Raw genomic sequence first — 11,876 nt, forward strand, 5'->3', positions numbered from 1 at the left:
GTGTTTCAATTGTGATGGGAATCATGAGTTCCTGGAGTGCCCTGTAAGGGTGAAGGAGATTGAGATGGCAAAAGTTAGAGCGGTCAATCGAATCTCCTATGCGGAGGCGATTTAAACAAGTGACGCTGTGAAAATATGGTAATAGATGGACCACAGCCTGAAGAAATGTTTGCTGGCAGTCAAAATAAAATAAATTGTTATTGTTCACATACACATATTTAGCAGATGTTATTGAGGGTGTCGCAAAATGCTTGTGTTCCTAGCTCCAACAGTGCAGTAGTATCTAACAATTCACAACAATACAAAAATCTAAAACAATGGAATTAATAAATATATAAATATTAGGACGAGCAATGTCAGAGTGGCATTGACTTAATACAGTAGAATAGAATACATTATATACATATGAGATGAGTAAAGCAGTATGTAATCATTATTAAAGTGACTAGTGTTCCATTATTAAAGCAGCCAGTGATTCCATGTCTTTGTATATGGGGCAGCAGCCGCTAAGGTGCAGGGTTGAGTGGCCGCGTGGTAGCCGGCTAGTGATGGGTATTTAACAGTCTGATGGCCTTGAGATAGAAGCTGTTTTTCAGTCTCTCGGTCCCAGCTTCGATGCCCCTGTACTGACCTCGCCTTCTGGATGATAGCGGGGTGAACAGGCTGGGGCTCGGGTGGTTGATGTCCTTGATAATCTTTTTGGCCTTCCTGTGACATCAAGTGCTGTTGGTGTTCTGGAGGGCAGGCAGTGTACCACCCTCTGGAGAGCCCTGTGGTTGCAGGTGGTGCAGATGCCGTACCAGGCGGTGATACAGCCCGACAGGATGCTCTCAATTGTGCATCTGTAAAAGTTTCTGAGGGTCTTCGGGGCTAAGCCGAATTTCTTCAGCCGCTGTTACGCCTTCTTCACCACACTGTCTGTGTGGGTGGACCATTTCAGATTGTCAGTGATGTGTACGTCTAGGAACTTGAAGCTTTCCACCTTCTCCACTGCGGTCCCGTCGATGTGGATAGGGGCGTGGTCACTCTGCTGTTTCCTGAAGTCCACGATCAGCTCCTTCAATTTGTTGTCGTTGAGGGAGAGGTTATTTTCCTGGCGCCACTCCGCCAGCGCCTTCACTTCCTCCCTGTAGGCTGTCTCGTCATTGTTGGTAATCAGACCTACTACTGTTGTGTCATCTGCAAACTTGATGATTGAGTTGGAGGTGTGCATGGCCACGCAGTCATGGGTGAACAGGGAGTACAGGAGGGGGCTGAGCACGCACCCTTATGGGGCCCCAGTGTTGAGGATCAACGAAGTGGAGGTGTTGTTCCCTACCTTCACCACTTGGGGCGTCCTATCAGGAAGTCCAGCACCCAGTTGCACAGGGTAGCGTTCAAACCCAATGATGAGCTTGGAGGGTACTATGGTGTTGAAGACTGAGCAATAATCAATGAACAGCATTCTGATGTTGGTATTCCTCTTGTCCCGATGGAATAGGGCAGGGTGCAGTGCGATGGCATTTGCATTGTCTGTGGATCTATTGGTGTGGTAAGCAAATTGAAGTTGGTCTAAGGTGTCAGGTAAGGTAGAGGTAATATGATCTTTAACTAGCCTCTCAAGCACTTCATGATGACAGAAGTGAGTGCTACAGGGCGATAGTCATTTAGTTCCGTTACGTTTGCTTTCTTTGGTACAGGAACAATGGTGGACATCTTGAAGCAAGTAGGGACAGCAGACTGGGATAGGGAGAGATTGATGGGGAGAGATTTTGGGACTTAAGGATTTTACATTTGAAGACTTGCGAGGGGTACTGGCACCGCAAGACAGCCTGCCGTCCCAGGCTCCCCTTGAGCTTGTGTAGGGATCAGCTCTGTTTTATTTTTAACAGAAAAGTTGTTTGATTAAATTATATTTCGATTTTTTGGGGTAGTAGTTGAGTAGTTTTTTTTAGTTGTTCAGTTTTTTTGTGAATTCTGTTTCCATGCAGCACACTACATTGTGTGAACAACAATATACAAAAGAAGAAGAATGTTGAGTTCACACCCATGTTCTTGGTCGACAGTTGATTTGCATTTACCCATGACTCCAGCCGGAAGGTGGTAGGAAAGACACATTTTTGTTTTGCAGGTTGTTGAAGAAGAAGAAGAAGCATATCCGTTCGCCATATTGCAGTGATACAGCGATATTTCTCACTTGTCTTTGGGAAGCTGAAGGCTTTGCGTTTCCTCGTTAACCGGCACAATGTTTGCGACACAAGTTTATGGAGATAATGGGAAAATGAAGGAATATCACTATACTGGACCAGTAGAGCACCGATTCTCTCCATATTCCTTTAACGGAGGGTAAGCATGAATGTCCAACTAGCTAATCTTAGCAAGTTACCGTGAACTAGCTAATGCTGTTGTGCAGTCAGAACGGACAGTGATTGAATATAAGTTAGTGTCTGACTAAATGTGCCCATGAAGCAAATAACTAACACTTAATAACTAATCGAGATCACTTTTAGCTAGTTACGTGAACAACAGACTTCGCTAGCTACATGTTTAGTTTCGATTTCAGTTAGCATACGTTAGCTAGTATCTGACACTAACAGTAGTTAGACTAGTTTCTTTATAGCTAGCTACTTATGTCACGGAGCTGATTTAATGTTTTGCCCAAACGAACTTGTTTGTCAGGGAGCCTCAAAGTCTTAACAACGTTTTTATTGTGCTTCCAGGACTGTGCTTGCTGTTGCCGGTGAAGACTTTGCCATTGTGGCCTCTGACACCCGTTTGAGTGAAGGCTATTCAATCCACAGCCGTGACTCTCCAAAATGCTACAAGTTGTAAGTCAAACATACACTACTGTATTTCTAAGGATGAGCGAAGGCACATTGTCAGATGGTGTGGTTTAACTCCGCTAACTGGCTCACTATTTCTACGTTTAAACAGGCAGTCAAATTCTCCACAAATATTTTTCAGAAATTGGTCATTTGACCTATCAGATTAGTTCTGAAAGAGCTTGCTGTGAAAATACCTGATGTGATCGGTCAAACTAGCAATTAGAGGGGAAAATATCATAATTGGGCTGCCTGTCTAAACACAGCCTAAGTGACTCATCAATGTCTTATGTATTGACACAGATGACACTTCTAAATGCAGTCTTGGTAAAAGAAAATCATTTTAAATGGTGGTGGATACTGCTTGTGAACATCATAATACATTGGATGTAAATCAATATTCAACCACTAAATGCTGTTACTAATACAGTTTTTCATTTATCACAGGACAGATACAACTGTCATAGGATGCAGTGGATTCCATGGAGATTGCTTGACTCTTACTAAAATCATTGATGCAAGATTAAAGGTGACATCATCTTGGGCTTGAGACTGTTTCACTTTCATTCATAAATGTTACTTTAAATAGTTCGCTAAGCTGAAAGTTATGGAATACTGCTGTACACTAAGTTAGCATTTGTAAATATTTCATTTTCAAACAAATATTTCTAGATGTACAAGCACTCCAACAACAAGTGCATGACAAGTGGAGCAATTGCAGCCATGCTGTCAACAATCCTGTACGGTAGAAGATTCTTCCCCTACTATGTTTACAACATCATCGGTGGCTTGGATGAGGAGGGTATGTCTCCTGCTCTATTTCTGTTATTACTATAATCACAATGCTTGGTTAATTTTCCATGTAATTTATTCACTGCATATTTTTTAGTTTTTTTTATCCACTTCTAGTCCAATATGTATTACTCTCCTAACTGATTTGGATTGTTTTTGCTTTTCAGGCAAAGGAGCTGTTTATAGTTTTGACCCAGTGGGATCCTATCAGAGAGACACATACAAAGCTGGAGGCTCAGCGAGTGCTATGCTGCAACCTCTGCTTGACAACCAGGTAAAGAAACAAAGGGGCATAAGTTCAGCATCACTATCTTTTAAGGGCTTAGTTCCCCCTGAAGCACCTCTGTCCAATGGATTGTACTGCAATCCAACAGCACAATATGACTTGAATGTTTGTGTTTAAAAGAAAAAAAAGTGATGTATTATTTGGCGGTTTCAAGGCAACTCTAGACATTCTAGTGGCCTAATTGATACTGTATTGGTTCGGAACAAACCAGTTCTTGGTTTCTGTATAGCCCCTTATCGGCTTTGTCTTTATTCTTAATTTACAATCAGATTGGATTCAAGAACATGGAGGGTGTGCAGCACCTGCCCCTGAGCCAGGAGAAGGCTGTGCAGCTGGTCAAAGATGTCTTCATCTCCGCTGCTGAGAGAGATGTGTACACCGGGGATGCCCTCAGGATCTGCATCGTCACCAAGGATGGCATCAAAGAAGAGACAGTCCCTCTCAGGAAGGACTGAACAACCTGCCGCTGTCAACCTCTCACTTTTGTCTGTATTTTTCATATTTTGGACTTATCTCCTGCTTTTCTTTTTACATTCTTGCTGAAGAAAAATGTTCCCTGTAGTTAATTTTGTCAGTGACCATTTTTATTAAACATTAAATGTTTGAAAATGTATTTGATTACAATGGAGTATGAACTGTTTAGAAAAACCAACAAACACAGTGTATAAAACATTAGGAACACCTTCCTAATATTAAGTTGCACCCTGTTTTGCCCTCAGAACAGGCTCAATTTGTTGAGGCATGGACTCTACAAGGTGTTGAAAGCGTTCCACAGGGATGCTGGCCCATGTTGATTCAATGCTTCTCACAGTTGTATTAAGTTGGCTGGATGTCCTTTGGGTGGTGGACCATTCTTGATATGGATAGGAAACTGTTGAGCGTGGAAACCCTGCAGTGCTGTAGTTCTTGACACACTCAAACAGGTACACATGGCACCTACTACAATACCCCAGTTCAAAGGCACTTAATATTTTGTCTTGCCCATTCACCCTCTGAATGGGGCACAATCCATGTCTCAAAGCTTTAAAATCCTTCATTAATCTCTCCTCTTCATCTGCACCAGGGCTGCCCAACCCTCTTCCTGGAGATCTACTGTCCTGTGGGTTTTCAGTCCAACCCTAATTTAACACCTGATTCTACTAATTAGCTGCTCAACCAGACCTTAACTAGCTGAATCGGATATGCTAAATTAGGGTTGGACTGAAACTACATGACAGATTTCCAGGAAGAGGGTTGGGCAGCCTTAATCTACACTGAAGTGGATGTAACAGTTGGCATCATAGCTTTCACTTGGTCAGTCTGTCATGGAAAGAGCAGGTGTTCCTAATGTTTTGTACACAGTGTATATGCCATCGGTCCCATGATTGGAATTGGTTCCTTTAGAAGAGAGTTGGTTAAGGCTCCGAATAATACTTTTTGCCAAATAGGGGTGTTTATAACTGTAGAGATTGAGTTTGGACATTCACAACTGGATCCACAACCCCGCTGTGCCATAACTGTCCAGACCTATTTGTGGTAGTATTTTCATACGTAACTCCTCAAAGAGGTGTACTACACATTAAAACCCCTATGCAGCCAGGGGAATGCTTCTGACAAAGAACAGAAACCAGGGATTCTTCTTCTGCTGCCACCAATGTAATTGAGGGGCAACTGCAGAAGCAGGGGTTGAACCAGTGACCCTGTGGATCAAGACATGTGCACTACAACCTGTGCCATAAAAGCAAAAATCCTATCTAAGCATGCTCAGGCCAGGAAGACTACACATGGGTCAGGATAAAGATGAGTGACAGGAGTGAAGTTTTTTGAAAAAGTGGACCCTTGCCTTTTGGCTGATCCATTTGTAGTTTCAAGGTGGGTGAAAACCGTTAGCTGCTGTGGAATTGGTGAGGGGAACCAGAAGTGGTCTTGTGATGATTGTGTTTCTGCTGGTCAGAGGGAGCAGGTGCTCTGCTAAACGAATGGGGGGCAAGAGATGTGAATTGTTTTGCTCTCAAGAAAAGGGCGCCATTAAAATGAGTGATTACTGGGGAAGCGGGAAATGTGAAAGCTGAACAACTGAATGGGGAGATTCCCGGTGTTTGTGATGCTCCTCGTTTGGTGTGATGCAGACCGGGTGGTGTGAGTGGAGAAAGAGTCATTGTCGGTTCTTTTGAGTTTTGATGTTGAGTCTGCCTGACAAAGTGATGTTATGATATATAAGTTATCCTGTACGGGGTGGGTATAATTTGTGGAACGTTCCAACAGGAATCTGTTCCAAAAACATTTTAAAGTACTAAGTTGCTAACATACAATGCATACAAAGTAGCATAATCAATTCACCTAGCTAACTAGCTGCCGAATCACCACGTAGCTTATTGTTAATGTTTGTCCATAGGCTACCAGAGACATTTTTCGTGAATTAACGTGGTGAGTGAAAACTTAATGAAATAGCCCCCTCCTTACACGGAATCTTATTCGGCCGCTATACAACTCTGTATACGATGTTTGTTGAAAACCTTCTTATTTACAAATTTTTTGGAACATATTCCTGTTGGAACGTTCCACAAATTACACCCACCCTCCTGTACGAGTTTTTGTACCAAATACTTTACGCTGTTACAGGTGCCAAGTTTATGGGCATGTGGCAGCAGTGTGGAGGAGGGAGGTTCCTAGGTGTGCGGAAGGGCATGAGACAAAGGAATGTGTAGCATTGGGGAAAGTAGTGATGAGTGTTAATTGTAGGGGTGCCCATGTGGCTGGGGATCAGAAATGTCCCGTGCGAGAAGCAGGTTGAGGTTTCCAGGGTTAGAATAGTGCAGAAGTTGTCATATGCCGAGGCAGTGAAGAAAGTAGAGGAAGGTCAAGGGGGAGGGAGAGGAGTGCTGTGAGTATTAGATCTGCACCAGTACAGAGGGATAAACCAACAAGTGATATATGTTTCAGGAAGATTGTATTTTTGGCATTTATAGCAATAATTATCAACTGTACTGCAGGGATGGAACGTGGTCACAGAAAATAGGTTGTGGTGGCAGCTGCAAAGAGGTATGTGGGTGTGTGAGACTTGATATCAAAAGATTTACGTGATGTTTTAATTGGTGGTGTCCCATTCTTTCAGGCTGTTGGTCTCAAGTAGGGCTAAATAGATAGAAAGTGGAGTATTTTTTATAAAAAATACAACAAATGTTAGTGTACTGTTAGACGGTAGGGTATTTATTTCTAATTTTTATTTTTTTATTTTTTTAAGGGAAGTGTAAGGGAGTTATACGCCAGTCTAGTAGGTGGCGGTAATGCAAAATGTATTGGATGCCAACCGCCGTTAAACTTAATCGAAGACTACACACGCTCAGGGCAAGAAAATATATAAAGCCAACCCCTTTTATTTTTCTTGAACAGCACTTTCTGTTTTTGATTTGGGGGAACTGATGCCCTTGTACCTTGTCAGAGAAAATAATCAATAATGTATTAGGAACTTTGATGGATGCCAACCGCGGTTAAACGGCTTAGGAACTTTGACACCGGAAGTGGTCACTGATGTCACTGTTTAGAACAAGTGCATGAATCCGTGGAACCATCAGCTAGCCAAAACTCCTTTGAATGTTATAGAGACGGGGGTGAGTATTTGACGTATTTACGGAGTCCCTTCTCAACACAACAGCATCACTTAGTGAGAAAAACACTAACGACCACACGAGTGTTGCCATAGCAGTAGCTAGCTTGCGTTGGCTAACGTAACTACTACGCTAACCTGGCCAACTGCAAGTCAGGTGCGAAATTTGCGCCAAACAGTTTTTTACGTTCACACGAAGTTGCATGGTTTCTGTAAACAAAAGCATACATTGCAAAGTTGGATTGAATTTCAATGCGTGGTGTTAAAGTGCTAGGTAGCTATGTTAAAAGTTCGCGCGCCATTGTAGCGGTAGCTAGCTTAGTTAACGTTTGTTAGCTGACTGTCTGGCTGCAAAGGTTAACTAATTGGATACATTAGCTGTCTATAGTTAGTTAGGTACTGCTGCCATTATGTGGTCTAGTTGAGTAATTGGTCAAGTTTCCATTGACAAGTGTTTGAGACCGGGGAAATCGGTGGCAATGCTTAGCTAACTTTCTGTATGTGATTTGTCTGTTCTTTCTGGTCAAAAGAAGCGATCTAAGGGGTTCGCTGCTACGCTCTGCTATTACGATTCATGACTTGTCGAAATTATCAATCCTACTCCTCAGAGAATTGCAGGCCTTTGAGACGGCCAGTCAAGTGAACGCTTCATAATTTGAGGACATGGAGCAGAACAACAGTTTGCCTCCTTTCCAGGGTCTTGCCTCCCCTCAGGTAACAAATTTGAGTGAGACGTTATTGTTGTCAACACAGGAACAACATTGCTCAAATGTTTTTAGATTCAACTAGCCTAATTGAGGGATTGTTCTTCCATCTGTCAAAGGGGGCAATGACTCCTGGTATGCCCATTTTCAGCCCCATGATGCCCTATGGCAGTGGTCTGACGCCCCAACCTGTCACAAACACAAACAGCCTGTCTCTCCTGGAAGAGCAGCAGCGGCAACAACAGCAGCAGGCTTCGTCCCAGCAGGCTGGGGTGCCAGGGGGTTTGGGCCAGACACCACAGCTTTATCACTCCCAAACGGTCACCACCACCACACTGCCAGGAAACACTCCCCTCTACACCGCTACACCGCTAACCCCCATGACACCCATCACACCTGCCACTCCTGCCTCTGAGAGTTCTGGGATTGTCCCTCAGTTACAGTAAGTGTTCCTGAACAGTTCATTAGTCTCAAACCCTATGTACTCCTATAAAGCTGAAATACAAGAAGCTAATAGATGAAGGTGAATAGTGATGTGACCATATCAACAGCGAGAATCTCCATCCTGATGGCATGGTTTATTTCCTTCCTTTTTTTAGGAACATCGTATCCACTGTGAACTTGGGCTGCAAACTTGACTTGAAAACAATAGCACTGCGAGCTAGAAATGCTGAGTACAACCCCAAGGTAAGCATAAATTGTTATTCTTAATTTGCACAAATCATTGTCAGGGCTGAGGGAAATGTGAAATAGGACCAGGCTAAAATGTGGGCCCATTCTAGTTACAAGGCATGTTGCTTCGGGTCTGAGAATGTCCCACCAAGACACTGTTCTATTGACAAAATGTTAAACTTTCTCAACTGTTCTTGTCTTACAGCGATTTGCTGCTGTAATCATGAGAATACGAGAGCCAAGAACAACTGCACTTATCTTCAGTTCTGGAAAAATGGTTTGCACGGGAGCCAAAAGGTTATAATATTTTTTTTTAAAGAACACAAAACATGTCAAAACAACATCTGTTTAAAGACCTCCTCATGCTCTCTCCTACCCCTATAGTGAAGAGCAGTCCCGCCTGGCGGCCAGGAAATACGCCAGAGTTGTGCAGAAGTTGGGCTTCCCAGCCAAATTTCTTGATTTCAAGATTCAGAACATGGTGGGCAGCTGTGATGTCAAATTCCCCATTCGGTTAGAGGGACTTGTACTAACTCACCAACAGTTCAGCAGGTTTGTCATATTCACTACTGCAAAATTAAAGCCTGTAATATCTGATGGGATGTGTTCTTATACTTGTAATTCTGCCATATTTTGTACATTGTTTATAATACTAAGATTGGTATTCTAAAGTGATTTAGTACTGGGAGCAAAGATTAGAAGTAGGCCTAATTTTTTCCCTTATTTTTCCAGTTATGAACCTGAGTTGTTCCCTGGGCTAATCTACAGAATGATCAAACCCAGAATTGTCCTGCTGATATTCGTTTCAGGCAAAGTTGTATTAACAGGTGAGGTTTTTCTCCCTTTCCTAATAACATAGAGTAAGGGCATTTGTTGTCAAATGTAACTTTACTATCCTTTTTGCTGCTTATTTCAAGGTGCAAAGGTCAGAGGAGAAATTTATGAAGCATTTGAAAACATCTACCCCATCTTGAAAGGATTCAGGAAGACGACGTAAATATTTATGCCTGCAATCTTTTTTATTTTATTTTTTTAATAGTCACAGGGGAACTTGCTCTGTTGTGACCCGTTATTACATTGAGACTCTGATTGAACCTGTACATTTTAATCGGCATGTCGGGGACCCCTCCTAATCACCTTAATGGTGATTTGATACTAGGGGAAATGCTGTATTTTAGCAGTTTTATTTGTTTTTAAATGACTCTTGCTTGATATTAAATGAGGCAGTCTGACTGACAATTTATTTTTATTGAAGCATTTAATTTGAATGCTAGGTTTTAAGATGTTATCATATCATTTCTCAGTGCATGTTTGTCCACACAACCCTACGAGCAGACATTCAAGATTCCTAACCTTATTCTTTAAATGTTTTTTACAGTCTATTTAACTGTTATGAATAATCTCCAGATTGAATGTTACTTAGGATTGTGTTGCAAGACTTACCAATGTGTCATTATTGCGACAATATTTTTTGTACATATTCCATTTTGATAACACTTTGCTGCTGAAGTAAAAAAAAATGGTGTAACGTGGAGTGGAACATTCATCATGCAACCTTGTGCATCTGAGTTTTATTAGTAACTATGTACCTCGGATGTCTTTTCTCATTCAGTTTTTGGTCATTTTAAGTGCTATTTAAGAACGGTCATGTTTTAATGCTAAAATAGACAAATCAATTCACCGTGGATTTTGTTTCAATAGTTGATACGTACTGTATATTTGGTCTACCAACTAAGCACACGTAAGCAGTCAGTCATTATGTTCTTGTTTTAAATGTTATTTTGCTCCATTGTGCACAATTAAATATTCACTTACCAATTGTGATCTCCCTCGTTAGTTAAAGCTTTTTATCAGCGTATGGCAAGATTATGAACTAGTCATAATTTCACCTGATTCATCAAATGTTACTGGACATGCGTGTTTAGCGAAATGCTTGTTTCTAGCTCCAACAGTGCAGTAATATCTAACAATACACACTTCTAAATAGAGGAATGGAATTAGGAATATATAAATATTTGGACAAGCAATGTCAGCGTGGCATAGATTAAGATGCAGTACAATAGAATACAGTATAGACATGAGATGGGAATGCAAAATATGTAAACATTAGTGACTAGTGTTCCATTATTAAAGTGGCCTGTGATTTCAAGTCTGCATAAAGGGCAGTAGCCTTAAATGTGCTAGTGATAGCTATTTAACAGGCTGATGGCCTTGAGAGAGTGCTGTTTCTCGTTCCCAGCTTTGATGAACCTGTACTGGCCTCACCTTCTGGATGATAGTGGGGTGAACAGGCAGTGGCTCGGGTGGTTGTTGTCCTTTATCTTTTTGTCCTTCCTGTGACATTGAGTGTTGTAAGTGTCCTGGAGGACAGGTAGTGTGCCCCTGGTGATGCGCTGGGCAGACTGCACCACTCTCTGGAGAGCCCTCCGGTTGCGGGCGGTGATACGAGTGGCACAGCAGTCCAAGGCACTGCATCTCAGTGCTAGAGGCGTCACTACAGACCCGGGTTCGATTCCAGGCTGTATCACAACCGGCATTGATTGGGCGTCCCATCAGGTGGCACACAATTGGCCCAGCGTCATCCGGGTTAGGGTTGGCCTTGGTAGGTCGTCATTGTAAATAAGAATTTGTTCATAACTGACTTGCATCTATAAAAGTTTGAGGGTTTTAGGTGCCAAGCCAAATTTCTTCAGTCTCCTGAGCCTTCCACTGCAATCCTGTCAATGTGGGTAGGGGTGTGTTCCCTCTGTTTCTGGAAGTCCACGATAGGCTCCTTTGTTTTGTTGACGTTGAGAGGTTATTTTCATTGCACCGCATACCCAGGGCCCTCACCTCCCTGTGGTGCTGTCTCGTCATTGTTGGTAATCAGGCCTACTACTGTTGTCGTCAAACTTGTTGATTGAGTTGGAGGCGTACGTGAACAGGGAGTACAGGAGGGGGCTGAGCACATACCGTTGTGGAGCCCCAGCAAAGTGGAGGTGTTGTTTCCTATCTTCACCACCTTGGGGTGGCCCGCCAGGAAGTCCAGGACCCAG

At 42.5% G+C, this 11,876-nt stretch overlaps 2 protein-coding genes across 5 annotated transcripts; both read left to right on the forward strand.

Moving 5' to 3' along the window:
- Window positions 1–2,118: 2,118 nt before the first annotated feature.
- LOC109870411 (proteasome subunit beta type-1-B) lies at window positions 2,119–4,492 on the forward strand. Its single transcript, XM_020460913.2, has 6 exons — window positions 2,119–2,325; window positions 2,700–2,807; window positions 3,249–3,330; window positions 3,474–3,603; window positions 3,761–3,867; window positions 4,149–4,492. Exons 1-6 carry the CDS (start codon window positions 2,225–2,227, stop codon window positions 4,332–4,334), a joined length of 714 nt encoding a protein of 237 aa, XP_020316502.1. The 5' UTR covers window positions 2,119–2,224; the 3' UTR covers window positions 4,335–4,492.
- Window positions 4,493–6,523: 2,031 nt separating this feature from the next.
- Window positions 6,524–10,665, forward strand: LOC109870423 (TATA-box-binding protein-like). Of its 4 annotated transcripts, none has more exons than XM_020460929.2 (8): window positions 6,524–7,469; window positions 8,074–8,179; window positions 8,289–8,611; window positions 8,769–8,856; window positions 9,047–9,138; window positions 9,226–9,393; window positions 9,574–9,668; window positions 9,759–10,665. In XM_020460929.2, exons 2-8 carry the CDS (start codon window positions 8,129–8,131, stop codon window positions 9,836–9,838), a joined length of 897 nt encoding a protein of 298 aa, XP_020316518.1. In that variant the 5' UTR covers window positions 6,524–7,469; window positions 8,074–8,128; the 3' UTR covers window positions 9,839–10,665. The 4 variants fall into 4 exon arrangements, with proteins under 4 accessions (XP_020316518.1, XP_031660811.1, XP_020316519.1 ...); XM_031804951.1 differs by having other exon boundaries at window positions 6,525–6,900; XM_020460930.2 differs by having other exon boundaries at window positions 7,239–7,622.
- The last annotated feature ends 1,211 nt before the right edge of the window (window positions 10,666–11,876 follow it).

The sequence above is a fragment of the Oncorhynchus kisutch genome, linkage group LG25, assembly GCF_002021735.2.
Source record: "Oncorhynchus kisutch isolate 150728-3 linkage group LG25, Okis_V2, whole genome shotgun sequence".
NCBI classification, from domain to species: Eukaryota; Metazoa; Chordata; class Actinopteri; order Salmoniformes; family Salmonidae; genus Oncorhynchus; species Oncorhynchus kisutch.